Raw genomic sequence first — 16,667 nt, forward strand, 5'->3', positions numbered from 1 at the left:
ATAGCAGTTTTTTATGAATAGCAGATAAAAAGTAGCATCTAAAACCATTTAGATGGCTCACAAAAGCAAAAAGGTTCTGCTTTTGAGTGTGGGCAGGGCCCAGACTGCATTCCTACAGCATTTCAGCAGTTAGTTTATAATAATTTCATCTAGAGCCAGGTGTTTGTCTTTTTTTAAATCAAGCTAATAATTATTTTTTAAAAAACACCACCAAAACCAAGCAACACTTTGTGGTGCAGAGGAGCAGTTGAAGGTTTGACATGTTTCCCAAGCTACTGTGCACCACAGAGACACAAAAGTATTTCTTCTCAGGTGTTTCTGTGCATGAGAAAATAAATGGCATCCAGTAATAGGGTAGCACTTGGCTTACTTGCACATTCTGAGCCTGCTGCTTTTTTCCCAGCCTTACAGCCATAGGTTTTTTGATGATGAGGAGTTTCCACATTGAGATGGAAGTTCCTCCTTTTTATTAATTACTCATTCCAGTTTTTCATAATGTTTTTCCTTTCTTTATTTTTTCCTAAGGAATGTTTTGTAGTTTTTTAAACAAAAGCTGTTCTAACAAGTTTCATTTTATTTACAGACTTACCGACAGATTAGGTTAAACGAGTTGCTGAAAGAACATTCAAGTACAGCTAACATAATTGTCATGTAAGTAAATTATTTTAACTTGTGGTGTTACCTGAATTGGTATGGAGCTGTAATTCGAAATATAAATGTAGATCAGGAACAGGAATTTGCCTTGGCATTGTAGTATAGAAATATTCACTATTTCAGTGCTGATTGTTTTTATTTATTAGAAGTATGGAGCCACCATTCTGCTCCAAATAAAAGGCCTTTTTAGTGTTGTGCTTTTGATCATGCTCTTCAGTTGATCACCTCCACTTTTGTGGTGCAGCTCAGGATTCTCACATTCTTTCTACTCCTGTGTGCAGTTAGTCCCCTGTTGCTCAAGTCCTTCCTTTGATTTCCTTTTCTAGAGGATCTCTCTATGTAAAATTAAGTCATTATCTTGCTCACAGATTTTTGGGGGATTGCTTTTAGGTGTGAACAAGCAAGAGGCAGATTTTTTTGTGGGTTGTAGATTCCTTACTGCTATATTTTAAAATGCTGAAGATGAGTAATGTCCTCAGCTTAGGAGGATTCTGCATGAAGCTGCCTGAATATTAAATGGTGTTAACAGGCCAAAACTGAGGGGGAAATAGATGTAAATGCCTGCTTCAGATACAAACTTTCAACTCATTAATTCTAAGGAGGGTAAAAAATAAAATGGAAAAGATGAGGAAATTTCACCTAACATTTAGATCTTTCTAGAATCATCTGTCATATTTATTACAATCTGACTTGATGCAGGCCAGGTTTTTCTGCTCAGTGAAAGTTGTTTCCCTTGTGGCTTGCAGGAGCTTGCCAGTGGCACGGAAAGGGGCAGTTTCCAGTGCCCTGTACATGGCCTGGCTGGAAGTTCTCTCTAAAGATCTGCCACCAATCCTCCTGGTCCGTGGGAATCACCAGAGTGTGCTCACCTTCTATTCCTAAGAGTGCTGCCCGTGGCACAGCCGTGATGAAATGGTACTGCAGTGCCCAGGGGAGAGTGACTGCCGTGGTCTATAGCTCATTAACATCACAAAGGCAAAAAGTGACTCTTCTTTCACTATTTCACTGACTTGAAAGCACACAAGGAAAGTCACTGTATTTCTAAAGTTGTGACATCTTTAGTTTTATTCTATATTTTCTGTAATTTAATCTTGCTTAATGGGGGAGGATTCCTTGTTAGACTGAAGAACAAGACGAGCTTTTTGTTTGCTATTTGAATAGCAGCAATAAAATGTTGTATTTTTGATCAATGAAAGGATTATAGATTTATAAAAGCCTTTTAGCCTTGAGGTGCCTTCTGAAATTAACCAAATCTCACCCATACATCCTATTTTGTAAATTTATATAGAATGTCAAAATCTGCCTTCAACTAAGAGTTTCGATCAGACTTCCTTTAGTTTTTAGTCTATTCCATATTACAATAAAAATGAATGCTGCTTTTCAGTCTTCCATTGAGCTATTAGTTCTTAGTACTGTATGTTTTCCATCGTCAGAAAGTTTTTTGGTTTTTTGGGGTTTTTTGTGGGGTTTTTTTTTTGTTTGTTTGTTTGTTTTTTTGGTTTTTTGGTTTTTATTTTAATTATTATATCTGTTAGATTTAAAGGTGAGAATTGGGGCAGGTCAATTGAACTAAAGCGAATCCCTGATGTTACTGCCACTAAGTTTTTTTAACAGTTAAAATGAAACTAATTCTGCTTGTAGAGAGGGTCCTATTTCTCAAATTTGACAATTGACTACCTTGGCAGTAGTCTGAGACAGCTGATTTTATCTACCTTGGCAGAGGGTAGTATCCTCTTAGTCTTACCTCTGCTGTGAAATCAAGTTCATCTTGCTGACTGAGGCTTCTTATCTTAATGCAAATTGGAAGAAAATGAAATAAAAGACCTGTCCTAGTTCTTGGCCTCTTATGTTTTAGTGTCACTTTCAACTTATTTTTGAAATAAAACTCGACTTAAGGCTTGAATGGGGATAATATAAGCAATGTGATGCTATCTAACAGAAAACAGTAAACACTATGTGGAATTGTGCTATCCAGTATGAAATGTAAAAGCTGCAGTTCTCTCGCATTTTTCAACAAATGGTTAAACGGACCACTAAGTTCTTAGGGGAGATGTTTTTAGGTCAATTCATTCAGTTGTCAGAAAATGAATTTAGTCTTATTAAATAATACTCAGGTTTTATCGTCTAGCAATTTCGATCTATTCCATACATCCTACTTTATACATTTTCTATGTTCAATAAAGAAACTGCCAGTCTTGTGTGCCCTTTCATTGTATATTTTGGAAACTTCATCATTTAGTCTACTGCAAACACCTGCAAAAGAAATTTCACTTGAGCCTTTCTATAAAGGTTAGCAATGTGAACTGTTTTTTAAATTCCTAATATTTTTTTGGATAGAAAGGATTGCCTAAAAACATTTCACAAGCTTTTGATATTAGCATTGGACATGCTACTGGATCAGTTTACCAGTGGGTGAGTGACTTTCATTTAAGGATGCACAGAAAAGGTTTTTTGGTTGGTTTTTGGGGGCTTTTTTGGGTTTTTTTCTGCCTTTTTGTTTGTTTGGTTTGTTTGAGTTGTTGTTTGTTTTTGTTTTTTTTTTTTTTGCTAAAAAGAGCATCAAATTGAAATGCAACTGTTCCTTTTGAAGGACAAGGTATAATCATTGCGTGGCAAGGTAGAGCTTCAACTTCTTGTGATTAAGGATAAAAATGCACTGTGCAGTGTACACTGTTGTCAAGTTCTTGGTAAACTGCTAAAAAGCCTTTTTTTTTTTTTGCCTTTTTTTTTTTTTTTTAATTTTTGCCGTTTCTGTCAATTGGATTTGAGACTATGGAATCATTTCACTTTTTCAAAACTTCTAAAGAAAAACAAACATGCATGTCTTGCTGCTAAGTGTGAGATAACTGATGCCAGCATGAACCCAGCTTGTTATGATAAAACATTGTAAGACAAGACAGACAGTGTGGGGTCAGAGTGATGCTTCCTTCCAGGTGAGGGGATGAGGATCAAACTTACCAACATAAATACCACAGGTTTTACAGTGTTTTGTAGGGGATAAGGTGGTCACATTGTGCATATGGAATCATTGCCACGTTTCTCCTTGTTTTGTGGGTAACATTCTTTTGAGCAGATGGACAGTATGGCATGGACTTAGTGCTGCTATCTTGAAGAAATATACAAAATCAAAACGTGCACAGGTACACTTATTTAAAAAGGTTTATTTGCCCATTCAGGAAACCATTGCTTGTGATCTGTAAACACAACACAGAAACCAAATGAAGTGTGTGTATACATGCATATATGTGTATAAAATTATATAAAGTATATCTAAATATGCATAATGGGGATAGTTAAGGTCATGTCTGTGAAATACCATAGGATGCTTTTCACATGCACTCTCAGGAGTCCACTAATGCTAAGGATGAGGGCAAGTTCCAAGATTATTTGCTCACTTAAATTTGAACAGTTAATGGTAATTGTCTGCAACAGATGTCAGTTAGTGGCAGTCACTCCAACTCCTGCTTTGATTTTGAAGCCAAATTTACTTACGTTCCAATCATCATTAATTAAGTGGAAAATTAAATCACTTACACATGGCAATTCATACCTTCTTATAGATTAGGTTCCTTCTTATGGGTTTAGAAAGACAATAATAGCTGGTGAAAATCAATTATTTATTTGTTCACTTGTATTTAGGTTTCCTTTTACATACATTCTTTTTATATGCTTTTTTTTCTGACATTACATATTTAAAAAAAAATAACTAAAAATAATTTAAAAGATTTGAGCGTTAGTGGGTCGTGGCCCACTTGGTTTGAGGATGTAAGATTTGACACTGTACTGTAACTGTCCCACACAAATGCTTTTCTAATGTTTTAACGTAATTATTGCAGTTAATACTTTGTACCAGGGGGATGTCACTGCAATAAAAGAAGTGAATTCAATACAACTCTCTTGTCTAACAAAGCTTTTTTTTTCTTTTTTTTCTTTTTTTCTTTTTTTTTTTTTTAATGGGATGGGAATAATGTTCATAATTCAACAGGTTAATGCTGAATTTGGTTCCTGACATGAATATGCTTACTGCATCCATCTAAAGATTACCTCTGTAGTGGAATTTGCCCAGGACCAGTGGAGCTTAAAGCAGCTCATGTGTCTGGTATGAGACCAAAACCATGTTGTTTTTTGGGGAGGAATGTTTGCCTCTCATGGGTCTAGAAACAGCAGTCATTGCATGAGAAATTAAGTATGTAAAATTGTAAAACCTTGTAAAATTTGCCATGGCTCGCCAGCCAGCACAGACCCATCCTCAGCTCCTGGTGTGTCTCAGATGGAATGGTGGTATCTGAAAATCTGCTCCAATTCATTTCGCCCCTGAATACACAGAAGGACTCTCTTAACTCCTCTTTCTCCTATTAAAATAAAAGTCCACTGGGGCATGGAGTGTGTTGTGAAAAGAGCTTCTCAGACTGTTGCAAAGTTGCTTTGTAAGCAAGACATGTTTGTCCCTAACTTCACTACACTCCACTAAAAAGTACTGAAAATCTGAAGTTCAAAAGCATAAAGAAAGGGTGAGTTCTGTTGTTAAAATCCTACAGAAGACTGAAAAAATTCATCATCTCATCAGTTTTGGTATTGGATCCCTGCTATAGCGAGAACTGTTCTCCATATCCATTCTTAGTCATGTGTAAACCTCGGGAGTGAGGTTTGGAGGCCACTGGGAAGGGAAAGCTTGTGAAAATTTCCTGCCATCTCCCATGGCATTGGCTGTACCCTGGTTTATTCTGTGAGGAGGCAGAGAAGTTTTGTAGCAGCTTTTTCTACATCCTCCTGCTGGGAGCAGTGTGAAGAGGTGGATCTGAATAATGACATTACCTTGTGCTGAATTCATACCTTAGTGACCTCAAGCATGCGTTTGAAGGTAAAAAACGAGGATTTGATCAAGGTCAACCCCATCACTGTGCAGAAGAGTGAAGGCTCACACTGCAGAGAATGAGTGACGTGATTTTGGTTTAGAGCAGGGAAGCAGGACACCCCTCACCCTGGTGCTTGTTCTTCACCAACCTCCTTCCAATTCTCACACAGCCCCTGTGGGGTCCTGTAAATCCCAAAACCTGGTTTGTGTTCAGCTGGGGTGGGAGCCACGCTTCAGGCCAGTGCAACCACAGAGGCAGCAAGTGGAGCACCTCAAATCCTTCCTGCTGCTCTGCCTCTGTGTGCTGCAGAGCAGGTGTCCAGAGTTAGCTCTGACTTGGGTTGGTGGAGGCTGCTCCCTGTGGTCGGGACAGAGAGAGCTGGTCCAAAGCTCTGAGGGTTAACGTGGAAGGAGAAAACAGTCAAGCAGCAGCAGGGAAGTGTTTCATTCTCCAAACAGCCCCAGGGAAGGAGTTTTTCTTGAAGTGCAGCAGGCTTCTTACACCCAGAGGTGCATCTGGTGCTGACAGACTGTGCTCCATCCTTGGGGCTCCTCTGGACTCGCTGCCAGCTGCACCAAGAGAATTCACCAAGTGTGCTGGCTCTTACACCCCTGCCCTTACTGAACTGAGAGCAATTTCTTTGTCTCTCCCGTGATCTGTCTGCTGTCTCTTCCAGAAAACATTGGCTTTCCATCCCCAGGAACCCTCTCTGACCCTGCCTGCACAGCCAGCTTTACACCTGCACCTCACAACACAAACAGGGAGAGGGGAAAGGGAATCCCTCAGGATTTTAACTGTCAGGCTGTGTTAAATTTACTTGTCAAGACATCTTCCCCTAAAGATCTCTCAGTAGCGAGCTAATCTACAGAGAGAAAGCAGTGAAGGCCTGCAGGGAAATGTCAGCCTGCTGTGCCTTGTTGATAGTGATGTAAAAATAAAAGTAAAGCAGCCTGTCCTGTGGCCCTCACAGCCCTCTCACCCCAGTTGACAGCAATTAAAGGCAGTAGCCCCTGGCTATGAGAGATTTTTGTCACAATCTTGCTCCCTGGGATCTGGGGGAAACTGACCCTGCTGAGCTGCAGCCAACTCCAGCATGAGGCTCCATGTCCAGGTGCATCCCCTGGCAGATCCATGCACAGGGATAATAAAACTCCTGCTAATGCAACATCATTTTTAGTGAGGGAAATCCTATTCCTCTACAGTTTCTAGGAGTTCCAACTAAAATTGTATCACCAGGTGGCACCACTGCATTTCAGCATTTCATGTAAAGCCTGAAGCTGCTCTGTCAAATGCACTCTCCCTGCCCTGTTCCATTGGATTCATTCCTTAAACAATTTAGTACTTTGAATAAACAACAAATATCAGCATAATAACATTGTTTTCCATTTTTTTTTAATAAATTTGACTTGATTGGTGAAGAGTTTAATATCTAATTCTACCAGGCCCTGTGGGGAAAAACACTGTGGTTTTGCTCCTGAGAGATGTGTGTACCTTCAAGCAGAAGCTGCCTGATGAGTTCAAACAGCCTTTTCACCAACCTTGCTTTTCTCAGTGGCTTTTTCCATCTGTGTTAAGAGAGCAGAAGGAGAAATGCTGCAGGCAGAGAGAGAAGACATGTTAGAACACACTGGCACATCCCATCTGGTTTCAGAGTGATCTATGACATTCCAATAAGACTTTTTACTTCATAAGTAACAAACGACAACTGTCTGCCACTTCCAACTACCAAAAAAAAAACCAACTCCAAAACCAAAAACCTGGACAAAAGAAAATGCTTTGTGTCATCCTGAAATATTTGGGTACTACTGCCTGTTTAAAGTACTGAAGGAAACTGAATCGTGTAGCGCTAGACACATTTTCAAGTTAGCTTGAAAATAACTTTATCACCCTGTTGAACAATTTTACAGCTACTGAATCTTGGAACATCTCTGCAATTAAATTTGTCTATGCAAAACAGATGGTAACGTGGAGTCAGTCACGAGCAAAGTATTTCCACAGGCTCTGTCTGAAAATTAAAGAGCTGGGATTAGCCTTGAAATATCCTCCCTGTGAGGTTACTCATTTTTTCAGACCAAGCTCTCTGGCTGGATGGTTTAACCACAGCATTGCAAATTATAGGGGCCTCTTGAACAATTCCATTGCACTGCTGTTACCAATTGCATAAAACAGCATTTACAGTAGTATTAAATATAATTGCATATCAAGTAAGGGGTGGGACACCTGTGCAAAAAAGAATTTTGCAAACTCTGGGGGCAATTTAATACAACTCCTCTCTCATGGGCAGCAGTGCTGAGGAAAAAAATGAATCAAAACCACTTGATAAGGTGCAAAAATACCAGCACAAAAGTCAGGCTTGTAGTTTGAGCACCTGGAAACCACGGCAGGCCAAAGCACAGTGCCTGCCAAGGGGGCAAAGAGCCCTCTGCAGAGTCAGCCCAGGACAGCTATTTGCAGAATTAACAGGTGAAATCAAGGCTAACCACACACTGGTGTGGTCTTCCACGTGGGATTTTGGCTAACCTCATGCAGATTTCATTTTATGGAGCGTTGTTAAGAGTCTTTCTTCTCATTAAAATCTTTCTGTACCCTTCCAGCATTAATAGCAGTAACTCAGGCATGGCAGGATTTATGAGGAAAAGGTTCAGCCTTTGGCAAATGCATGACAAAGCTTGCTGAGCACTCTTTATTCGTGATATTTTTATTTTCATTGTATTGCAGGGCTTGGGGGTAGCTTTCATGTTCCTGCCATGTTTGTAAGGTTCTAGAAAAATGAGGTTTGATTCTCAGCTGAGACTTGGAAGTGCAAGGTTACCATTTCCTCTCTAGCCAGAGCACAGATCTCACTTTTTCCGTCCTGTTGGCCAACCCTCAAACCCATCAGTCATTCTAGAAAACCCATCCTGCCCCGGACACAAAACATTCCAGCATTGATTTGTGGGTTTGGAGCCTGTCTGTGCAAATGCATCCGTGTGCCATCACTCCAAATGCATCACAGCCAAGAAGTTTTCACTTTCCCAGGATTAAACACGGGTAGTAATAAAACCAATCTTCTACTGTAGCTTTGGCTGTGTGCAGTCAGTCTCTAAATAAAGGGCAGTGAGCTCCGAGCTGGTAGTTTTGTCATTGTTCTGATTGTAATTAACCACATTCTATGGCAGCTTTTATGCCAGGAAACAACTTAGTGGCAGATTTGGAAATCAGATAAAATCCTTTGTTGTTGTTGTTGTTTTTGTTGCTGTTGTTGTGTTGTTTTGCTGTGAATAATAATAATAATACTTTCTCTTAATGGGAAACACCTAATTTTTTTTTTTTGTAATTTCTTTAAAATAACACTTAAAAATTACTCTTTGTAATCTACTTTAAATCATTCCTGTGGGAGAATGAATAGTTTCTGATAAAGAAAAATTCAAATACATAAACCAGACTGTTCCTTCAGTCCCTGAGCATAAGGGAGGATACTTCCCAAACCTAAAAAAATACAGGCAAAGATGTGTAGTTTCACTGGCTTCACTGCAATATATGTACAGTCTTTTTAAACTGGCCTGTGGTACGTGCAGCTTGAAGGAAAAACAATGTTCCCCCTAAGATCTCAGATTTTCATGAGGTTTTCAGTAAAAGTGAGGCTGCTCAGGTCACATTGTCTGACAGCTTTTGGAAATTGGTGCTGTTTGTCCTCTGGGTGAGCCACTTTGAGCAGTTTTTGGGGGACAGGCTGCAGTTTTCTAGGAGGCTGCTTGTTTGCTTGTTTAAGAAGCAGAAATATTCCTGTTTCCTAAGAGATGTAGAAATTTGTCCACTCTCCCCCTTGGTCTTCTGACCTGTGGGAGCACACACATTTCAGGTGTGTTCTGGGGCACTTAAATGCTCCTGTAAGAACAGAAAGGAATAGAACAGGAATAGAAGAGGAATAGAACAGGAATAGAAGTGGAATAGAAGAGGAACAGTCACCTGCAGAACTGCTGGAGGCACCTCAGGTCTCAGCTTAGGAGATGGGAGTTGTGAGAATTGTGTGTCTGCCACGTGAGCAGCTGTGAGATGATCTGGTGGAGTGACCTGGCAAAGATGAATCCCTGAGAATGAGATCCTGTGGTTCTGAGCTCTGCTTTGGAGAGGACATCAAAAGTCATCAAAATAACACATCAGGACAAGGAGGGTGCATTAATGCCTTCTCTGCATACTAATTTTTATTTTTTTTTAAAGCACTTTGTACTATGGAAGGACTTAAAGTGGTTTGCCTTTTTTTTCTCTCACTGTTTTTTGTTTGGTTTTTTTTCTTTTTTTTTTTTGGTCTCTTTCTTTTCTTCAATATAAACCATTTAGCTATGGAATGCTTGATATTTGGTCACTGAAAATTTGGGGTTTTGACAGCTTGTGTGGGCCTTTTTCTAAGCTCTGCTTCCTCTTATTTGTAAAAAATCTTGGGTTTTCTCTGTCAGTTTATCATATTTGTTCTTGGCTGCCCCCATAACCAGTTTGGTGCAGACTGTATTCTACACCTCAGTGCACAGTTCTTTGCATGCTACTGCATGCCTGAAAGTGAAAAATAAAGAAAGTAAGTGGTCTTTGTCTTTAATTAAATAGCAACACTAAACAAAAGCAAATCTATTTATATGATACATAAATACTTTCAGTTTTTAGTCTGGATACAAAGAACTTGACAATTAAGAGTGATTTCTTCTCATGCATAGAAGAAATTTCTATTTTATTCATTTTGCAAAGTGTTGTCTGGACAATGGAGAAGGCAGATCTGGCACTGTGATTTAACATTTTTAATGTTCTGTGGATAAATAGATATGACCCCATTTTCTGTCTGTGTTCATCTTGGAACCTCACAAACATTTAAAAACCACTGCTTTCCACAAAGGACAGGTTTGTTGTTTGTGGTTTTGTTTGTTTTAATTGACCATGCCGAGTTTTATCCATATTTTATGCCCTTTTCATTGTCACGTGCTGGGTTTTTTCTGCTCCTGTCAGCAGCAATGTTTTCATGGGTGTTGAATGTAGCTTGATGGAAACAAGATTCTTTCATGCCTTTTTTTTTTTTTTTTTTAAATTTTGTCTGGTGCTCCATTCAAGGTTGGGTTGCTGTGGTTTGTTTTCCTTGGGCCCTTCCTCTGGGCTGTGCATGTCCTGAGGAAGGGCAGCTCAGTTTTCCTCTCGCTGGAGGAGGCTGGGGAGCACAGAGGAGCAGCCAGAGCTCCAGACACAGCCCCAGGAGCCAGCTCAGGCCCTTTAATCACGTCCTGCTCAGTGCTGCTTCAACCAAGCGTGGCTCCTTTCCATGGGAAAGCAGGTTTGGGCTGAGGAAGTGCTGGGTGTAACTCAGTTCATCCAGCAGGGAAAAAATTCCTCTGTGATCAGCTCCATATTCTACAAACTCTCGTATTTTAAACTGTGTGTGTGTCTTTATAAAATTTACATCTGTGCTCTCAGCATCTGACAAGTTGCTTATAACAATGAAATTTATTTTAGAATAAATCTTCTGCTTCCATCTTGGCTTCGGAACTTGCCAAAAAACCAGCTGTTTTGGGGCTGGATGGAGCTCATCATTCTGTGGGGTGCTTAGAAATAGCATTTCTTTGCATCATGTGATGGGAAAGAGGAGGACCTTCAATCTGTTTAATTAATGGCATGTCTGGTATACTTGGTATTTTCCATGGAGTGATATTAATAGATGAGCTACACCAGGAGCCCTCCCCAGTGGATCTCAGCTATTTGAGACCATCACCCTGTGCTTCATTGTGTAAAAATATCACAAAATGTACAGATTTCACTGAGTTTTAGGCGTGCTGAAATAAAAAAAAAGCCTGAAATGCTGTGGCTAAGGATTCAAAGAATGATTCAGAAAAGGGTTTTTATACAAATTTCAGAGGTCTGTGGAGAAACACACTGCACTTTCCAGAGGTGTGGGTGCTGCTGGCAGAACTGTCTGGTGATCAATTTTACTGATCAAGATTGAGGGACAGGGAGCTGAGGTATCTCAGCAGTGAGTTTGGCCTTAAAAATACTGTAGTTGGGGTTTTTATTGCTTTCATTTATCTTCTCTAAGCTCTGTGAGACACTTGATAGATTTAACAACTTGGCATTTCAGGCTCAATCTCCATTCTTAACTATGGGTTTTTCAGTCTCTCAGCTGTGTGTTTGAAACACTGCCATGAAAAGAAAGGCATCCAGCCAAACGCTGGCTGTCATTTTACAGTACAAAATGTAAAATTGTGACACAGAAATTGTTAAACTAGTGTTTGGATAATTTATGAGTAATTTAGATGAGGGGGGAAAAGGAACTCTGTGATTGTCAGATGGTGTGGGATTGCAGACTTCATTCTGGATTTGAAGACTGTGATTATCCCTAAAACTAGGGCCTGGGAAGGAGGGCAGCTTGCATGTGAAGGATTCAATAGCAGGAGTCTGGGGCTGGCATTCTAATCTTAGTTTTAAGAAATTAAGCATAAAATAGGAAGCCTACACAAGTCTAAAAGAGGAAGGAATTGCTGGATTTTGCCAGTTTGTCTCAGAATTACCAGATCTGACTGCCTTTTGACACTGCTTCTCTCTGGCAGTGCATACACCCAGGTAAAAATATGTGCACAAAATTTTGACTTCAGCTTCCTACCCAGTTATAGCACACCAGATGTGTTGTATTTGTACCACACTTTTCCTTGTTGATGTCAAATGTTTACACCTGACTCAGGCCATTTGTGCCTGCCAGCGTTGTCTGGGAGCAGTTCTTCTCAAATGTCAACCTCGTATGTTCAAAGCTGCTTTTATTTCTGATCTTTAAGAATTTGTGGCTTTCAGAAATGTGATAGGATTTGGGGAGAACAGTTCCATTACCTTTTAACCTTGGGGATGAACTACTTGCCAGGGCTTCTATTGAATTGTAAGTTTTTAGTCAGTTCCTTTCAGCCTTCTGCTGAATTATTTTAATGGAGCAGACAGACCAACAGTGAAATTTGTGCCTTTGGGTGTTATGGTTGCTCTGTATGTTGACTTTTACCTTAAAGCTAATGTTTTTCCAAAAACCTGGATGTTCATCTGAATGCTGTGGTCAGATGGGTATTTGATATTCCCCTCCCCATCCTCTGTGGGGCTGTCTCCACATGCAGAACAGCAAGGCCTGGAGATATGAAAATTACTTTACAGAAGGCAGAGAAGCCATTGTATGTCCCTCATTTAGGTACATAATGAATTATTTTTGTTAAATAAGTAAACTGGGGGTCAGATCCTGTTGTCTTGAATGCATATTTATTCTTTGGATTCAAAACCACAAGCTCATTTTCAGCTGTGAGTTTGATGATCTGGCCTAAAATTCCAAGTATTCCCAGAATTCAGGTGTAGTGGTGACAGAAATTCCTCAGTTCTCATCACTGCACAGAAGGAGTGGCTGTCTAGCCATGTGCTTATTTGTGTTTTGGTTTTGAATGTTGTTTTAGTTAATTTTTTTTTTATTGGCAGCTTCTTAGTAATCTTGCCCAGGAGCAAATGTTAGTGGCAGCTGACAGGGGTTTTTGAGCCTACATTGTTCAGGAAATGCTAGAGGTTGGAGCAGAGAAATACCAAATATTTCTATATGTATATGAGCAATACAGAAATACCAGAATTTGACAAAACTGCAGACAAGCATTGCACATTTACTTTAAGTAAAAACATTGTTAGTCACAGGATTTTAAAACACACCAGAAAAATCCTGCTCATGTAACAAGTGCTTTTTGAGGCAGCAAAGAGATGGCACACCAAGAGCAGCTCCTGCTGGCATTCTCTCTGTCTGGAGGTCTGGTTTTGGAGTGGAAATGGAAATGCTGTAACTTTTTAACTCATTTTTAATTAGTTGCTTTTATTAATTGTTAGCAGAGATCACTTTTAGCCAGGACTAGTCAGGTTTCTTCACAGACTCTTTAATTGTTCCTTCGATCATTAAATCACTGAATACTTAATTTTGCTGAAACTGACCCTGCTGAGCTTCAAGAAACAAAGCCAAAAGGAGTTGAAGATTGGACATCTGAGATTCTAAATTCATGGCACTTCAAGGATTTTGGAGTAACCAGAAGATACAGAGGAGAAGGAGGCCTGGAAAGCTGGGGACTCCCTGTTTGAAGAAAAGATGACAAAAGGACTACAAGTGTGGGCCAACTGAGCATGAAGAGTCAAAAATCAAAACCCAACAGAGGAAAGAGCACTAATTAATGAAGAGAATTATGTCATTTGGAACCAACAATAATTTCAGTGTTTGCAAGAAATGCATAAATGAGTAGAAAAGCTTTGCATCAGCCTCAGTGTGGAGCTGAACATCTGACAACCACACTCACAAACCCTGGCCAAGAATAAAGCCATGCCTGACTTGCTAACACACAAAAAAAGACAGTGTTAGAGAGGTGTGAAATACAGAGCTGTGTTTGGTGTCAGGTACAGCCAGGCAATGTGTGTATTTGTGATTGTAACACGTGTGGAAACAACCATGGGACAGTTATAAAGATGAATTCTAATAATAACTGAGGAAAGTAAAGCATGGAAGAAGGCCTCTGAACCCAGCCTGTGTTTGCAATTAACCTGGATTGATTTAGGAGCATTTGAATTAAAGCATTAAGGATGTTGCTCTTTTCTTATAGTCAGGCCTTAAAGAGTGCTGCAATAATAACCTTTTGAAGTATAATTTTAGAGTATTGCTTGTATCCTTGAAACTATAGCTTTGGAATATATAGAAATGTGCTTATCTCACTCCTTAACAAAACTGAGAAAAACAGCCTGAGAAGGGAAGAGGGACATCATCTCAAGGATTTATCATTTCGACCAAGGGAAGCTGGACATCACTGTTATGAGATTTATAGTCATTGTAATAAAAAAGGGGGACCCACATCTGGGGAGCTGGACTTCACCAGAGGGGATTCGTCATTGTTCTTGTGGAAACTGGACCAACATCTCGGAGGCTGCCACCACCATCTGGGGATCCTCCTTTTTGGGACACATCCTGAGAAAAACTAAATCACAATAGTGTACAGAATCATGATGTAAAAACTGGAAATAGAAACTGCTGATGAGTAAAAAAATTGGGAATAGAAACTGCTGAGAGAGCTTCTGAGTACCCCTATAAATACCTGTAAGCCCAAATATCGGTGTGCAGTTGGAGGGAAAACTGCCTCCACTGTACCCAGCGCTGCTTTGCTCATACTTTACCATATTAATTAATAAATTGATTGCTGCTTGATTATTGGCCTAGTCAAGCTTCTCATTTATAACAGAGGGTCATGCTATCCCTGACATTTTCATAGGATTTGGGTAACCACCTCATTTTTGGCAAGCCCAGGCAAGGGAGGAGGCCTGGGGAGGGTTTAGCTCGTGCTAAAACCGTGCTCACACAGATCAGATCTCTCTGCCACCACCCATGCTGAGATGTGGCTGGCTTCTTAGAAGGTGTGAGAAACAACCTCCTCCACCAGTTCTGTAATTCTGTGGGAGCAAAGAACTCATTTCCTGTCTCTGCCACAGCAATTTGGTTCAAACCTATGAACAGGCGCAATAGGGACTGAGGATTTTATCTCAGGTATGAAGTGTAGTTCTTCCCTCTCAGGTTTTCATTCCCTCCTGGTGTCGTGCTGTGAGGGTCCCCAGGACGAGGTGAGAGGTGAGGATTTGCCTCCAAGGTCTCAGAAGGCTGATTTACTATTTTATGATATTATATTATATTATATTATATTATATTATATTATATTATATTATATTATATTTTATTATATTATATTATATTATATTATATTATATTATATTATATTATATTATATTATATTATATTATATTATATTATATTATATTATATTATATTATATTATATTAAAAAAAATTATATACTCAAACTATACTAAAGAGAGAGAAAGGACACATCAGAAAGCTAGACAAGAATGAAAAAGCTGTGACAGACTCAGAGAGTCCAACACAGCTGGCTGGGATTGGCCATTAATTAAAAACAATTCACATGTTGGGTAAACAATTCTCCAAATCACATTCCAGAGAAGCAAAACAGGGAGAAGCTGAAGCTTCCCAGCTTCCCAGGAGAAGAAATCCTGGCGAGGGGATTTTTCACAGGATATCACAGTGACAGCCTCCTGCTTTATGCAGTGACAATATCCACCTCCTCAGAGTGGAGTTCATAAACCCAGCCCTCTTCTCGAATTTAAGGCATGCCTGTTCTGCAGCTTCAGTTTACTTTAGGTGTGTAATCCTAATTTATTACCCATGTAAGAATTAAGAAGCACAGTCAGTGAGATTTTTGCTGTGTTGAGTTTTGCAGTGCACTGCCACTCCTGGGTTCTCTTCCAGGTTTAGCACAAAGACCCTTCAGCGGCCATCTGCAGCACTCCATCCCACGTGTGACTGCTGATCCCAAGCCAGTACAGTAAAATCCCATATAAGAATCCCACAGCCCATTTTAGAATGCCTTAGCTATGCCAACAGTTCATGTATAAAGGATTGTATGGGCCTTTTATACAACAGAGGGATTAAAGATGCCAAACCAGACATATTAATGCAAGTAATATAATTTTTTTTTAATTTATGATGGTGATTAGACTTAATGACTTTAATCAAACCTGTATCTTTACTACACAGTATGGACAATTATAATTAAAGTCGCTGCTGCCTAGGCCAAGGTCTTACAAATAGGTTTTAGGTCTGCCTTAGGTTTTACAACTAGTCCCTAAAATCTTGGTTTCAGTTGTCATGAGATACTGCAGGCTCTCTTAAATAGCAAGATTTTAATTTCACTTTTAGCAACAAGACCTGAGGGTTCTCTGGCTTCCTGGGACACTGTGCATGCCTGTGCATGTGCAGTCAGCTTTCTCATTAAAAGACCAGGAGCAGTAAAAAGGTAAAATTTTGAGAAGTGGGTATAGAAATATATACTGTGACAGGCTGGATGGCAAAGAGCTTTTGTCTTCTACCTTGGGATTTTTTTTTCTTTTAGTTCTAGTTATTTTTTCATCTGGATTTGGAGCTGGGAGTGATTTCTTTCTGGGATTGTGCGTAACTATCTTGTGGAATTTACCATGGTGGGTGGTAATGCTGCCTTTCTAGAAAAGAGATAACACTTTTTTTGTACCTTGTAATTATGGTGCAATTAGTTAATGCAGGTGAAACCATCTGATGATGGCTTTTTTTTTTCTTTTT

The 16,667-nt window shown here is 39.6% G+C and overlaps 1 protein-coding gene across 1 annotated transcript in view; it reads left to right on the plus strand.

Moving 5' to 3' along the window:
• The window catches only part of SLC12A2 (solute carrier family 12 member 2), a 54,200-nt gene extending 49,332 nt beyond the window's left edge, over window positions 1–4,868 (plus strand). The window contains exons 26-27 of the mRNA XM_084225949.1: window positions 584–651; window positions 1,401–4,868. Of these exons, the coding sequence (XP_084082075.1) occupies window positions 584–651; window positions 1,401–1,536 (204 nt within the window). The 3' untranslated portion in view covers window positions 1,537–4,868. The remainder of the gene's footprint in view (window positions 1–583; window positions 652–1,400) is intronic.
• Window positions 4,869–16,667: the final 11,799 nt, after the last annotated feature.

The sequence above is a fragment of the Fringilla coelebs genome, assembly GCF_963513975.1.
Source record: "Fringilla coelebs genome assembly, chromosome: Z".
NCBI lineage: Eukaryota > Metazoa > Chordata > Aves > Passeriformes > Fringillidae > Fringilla > Fringilla coelebs.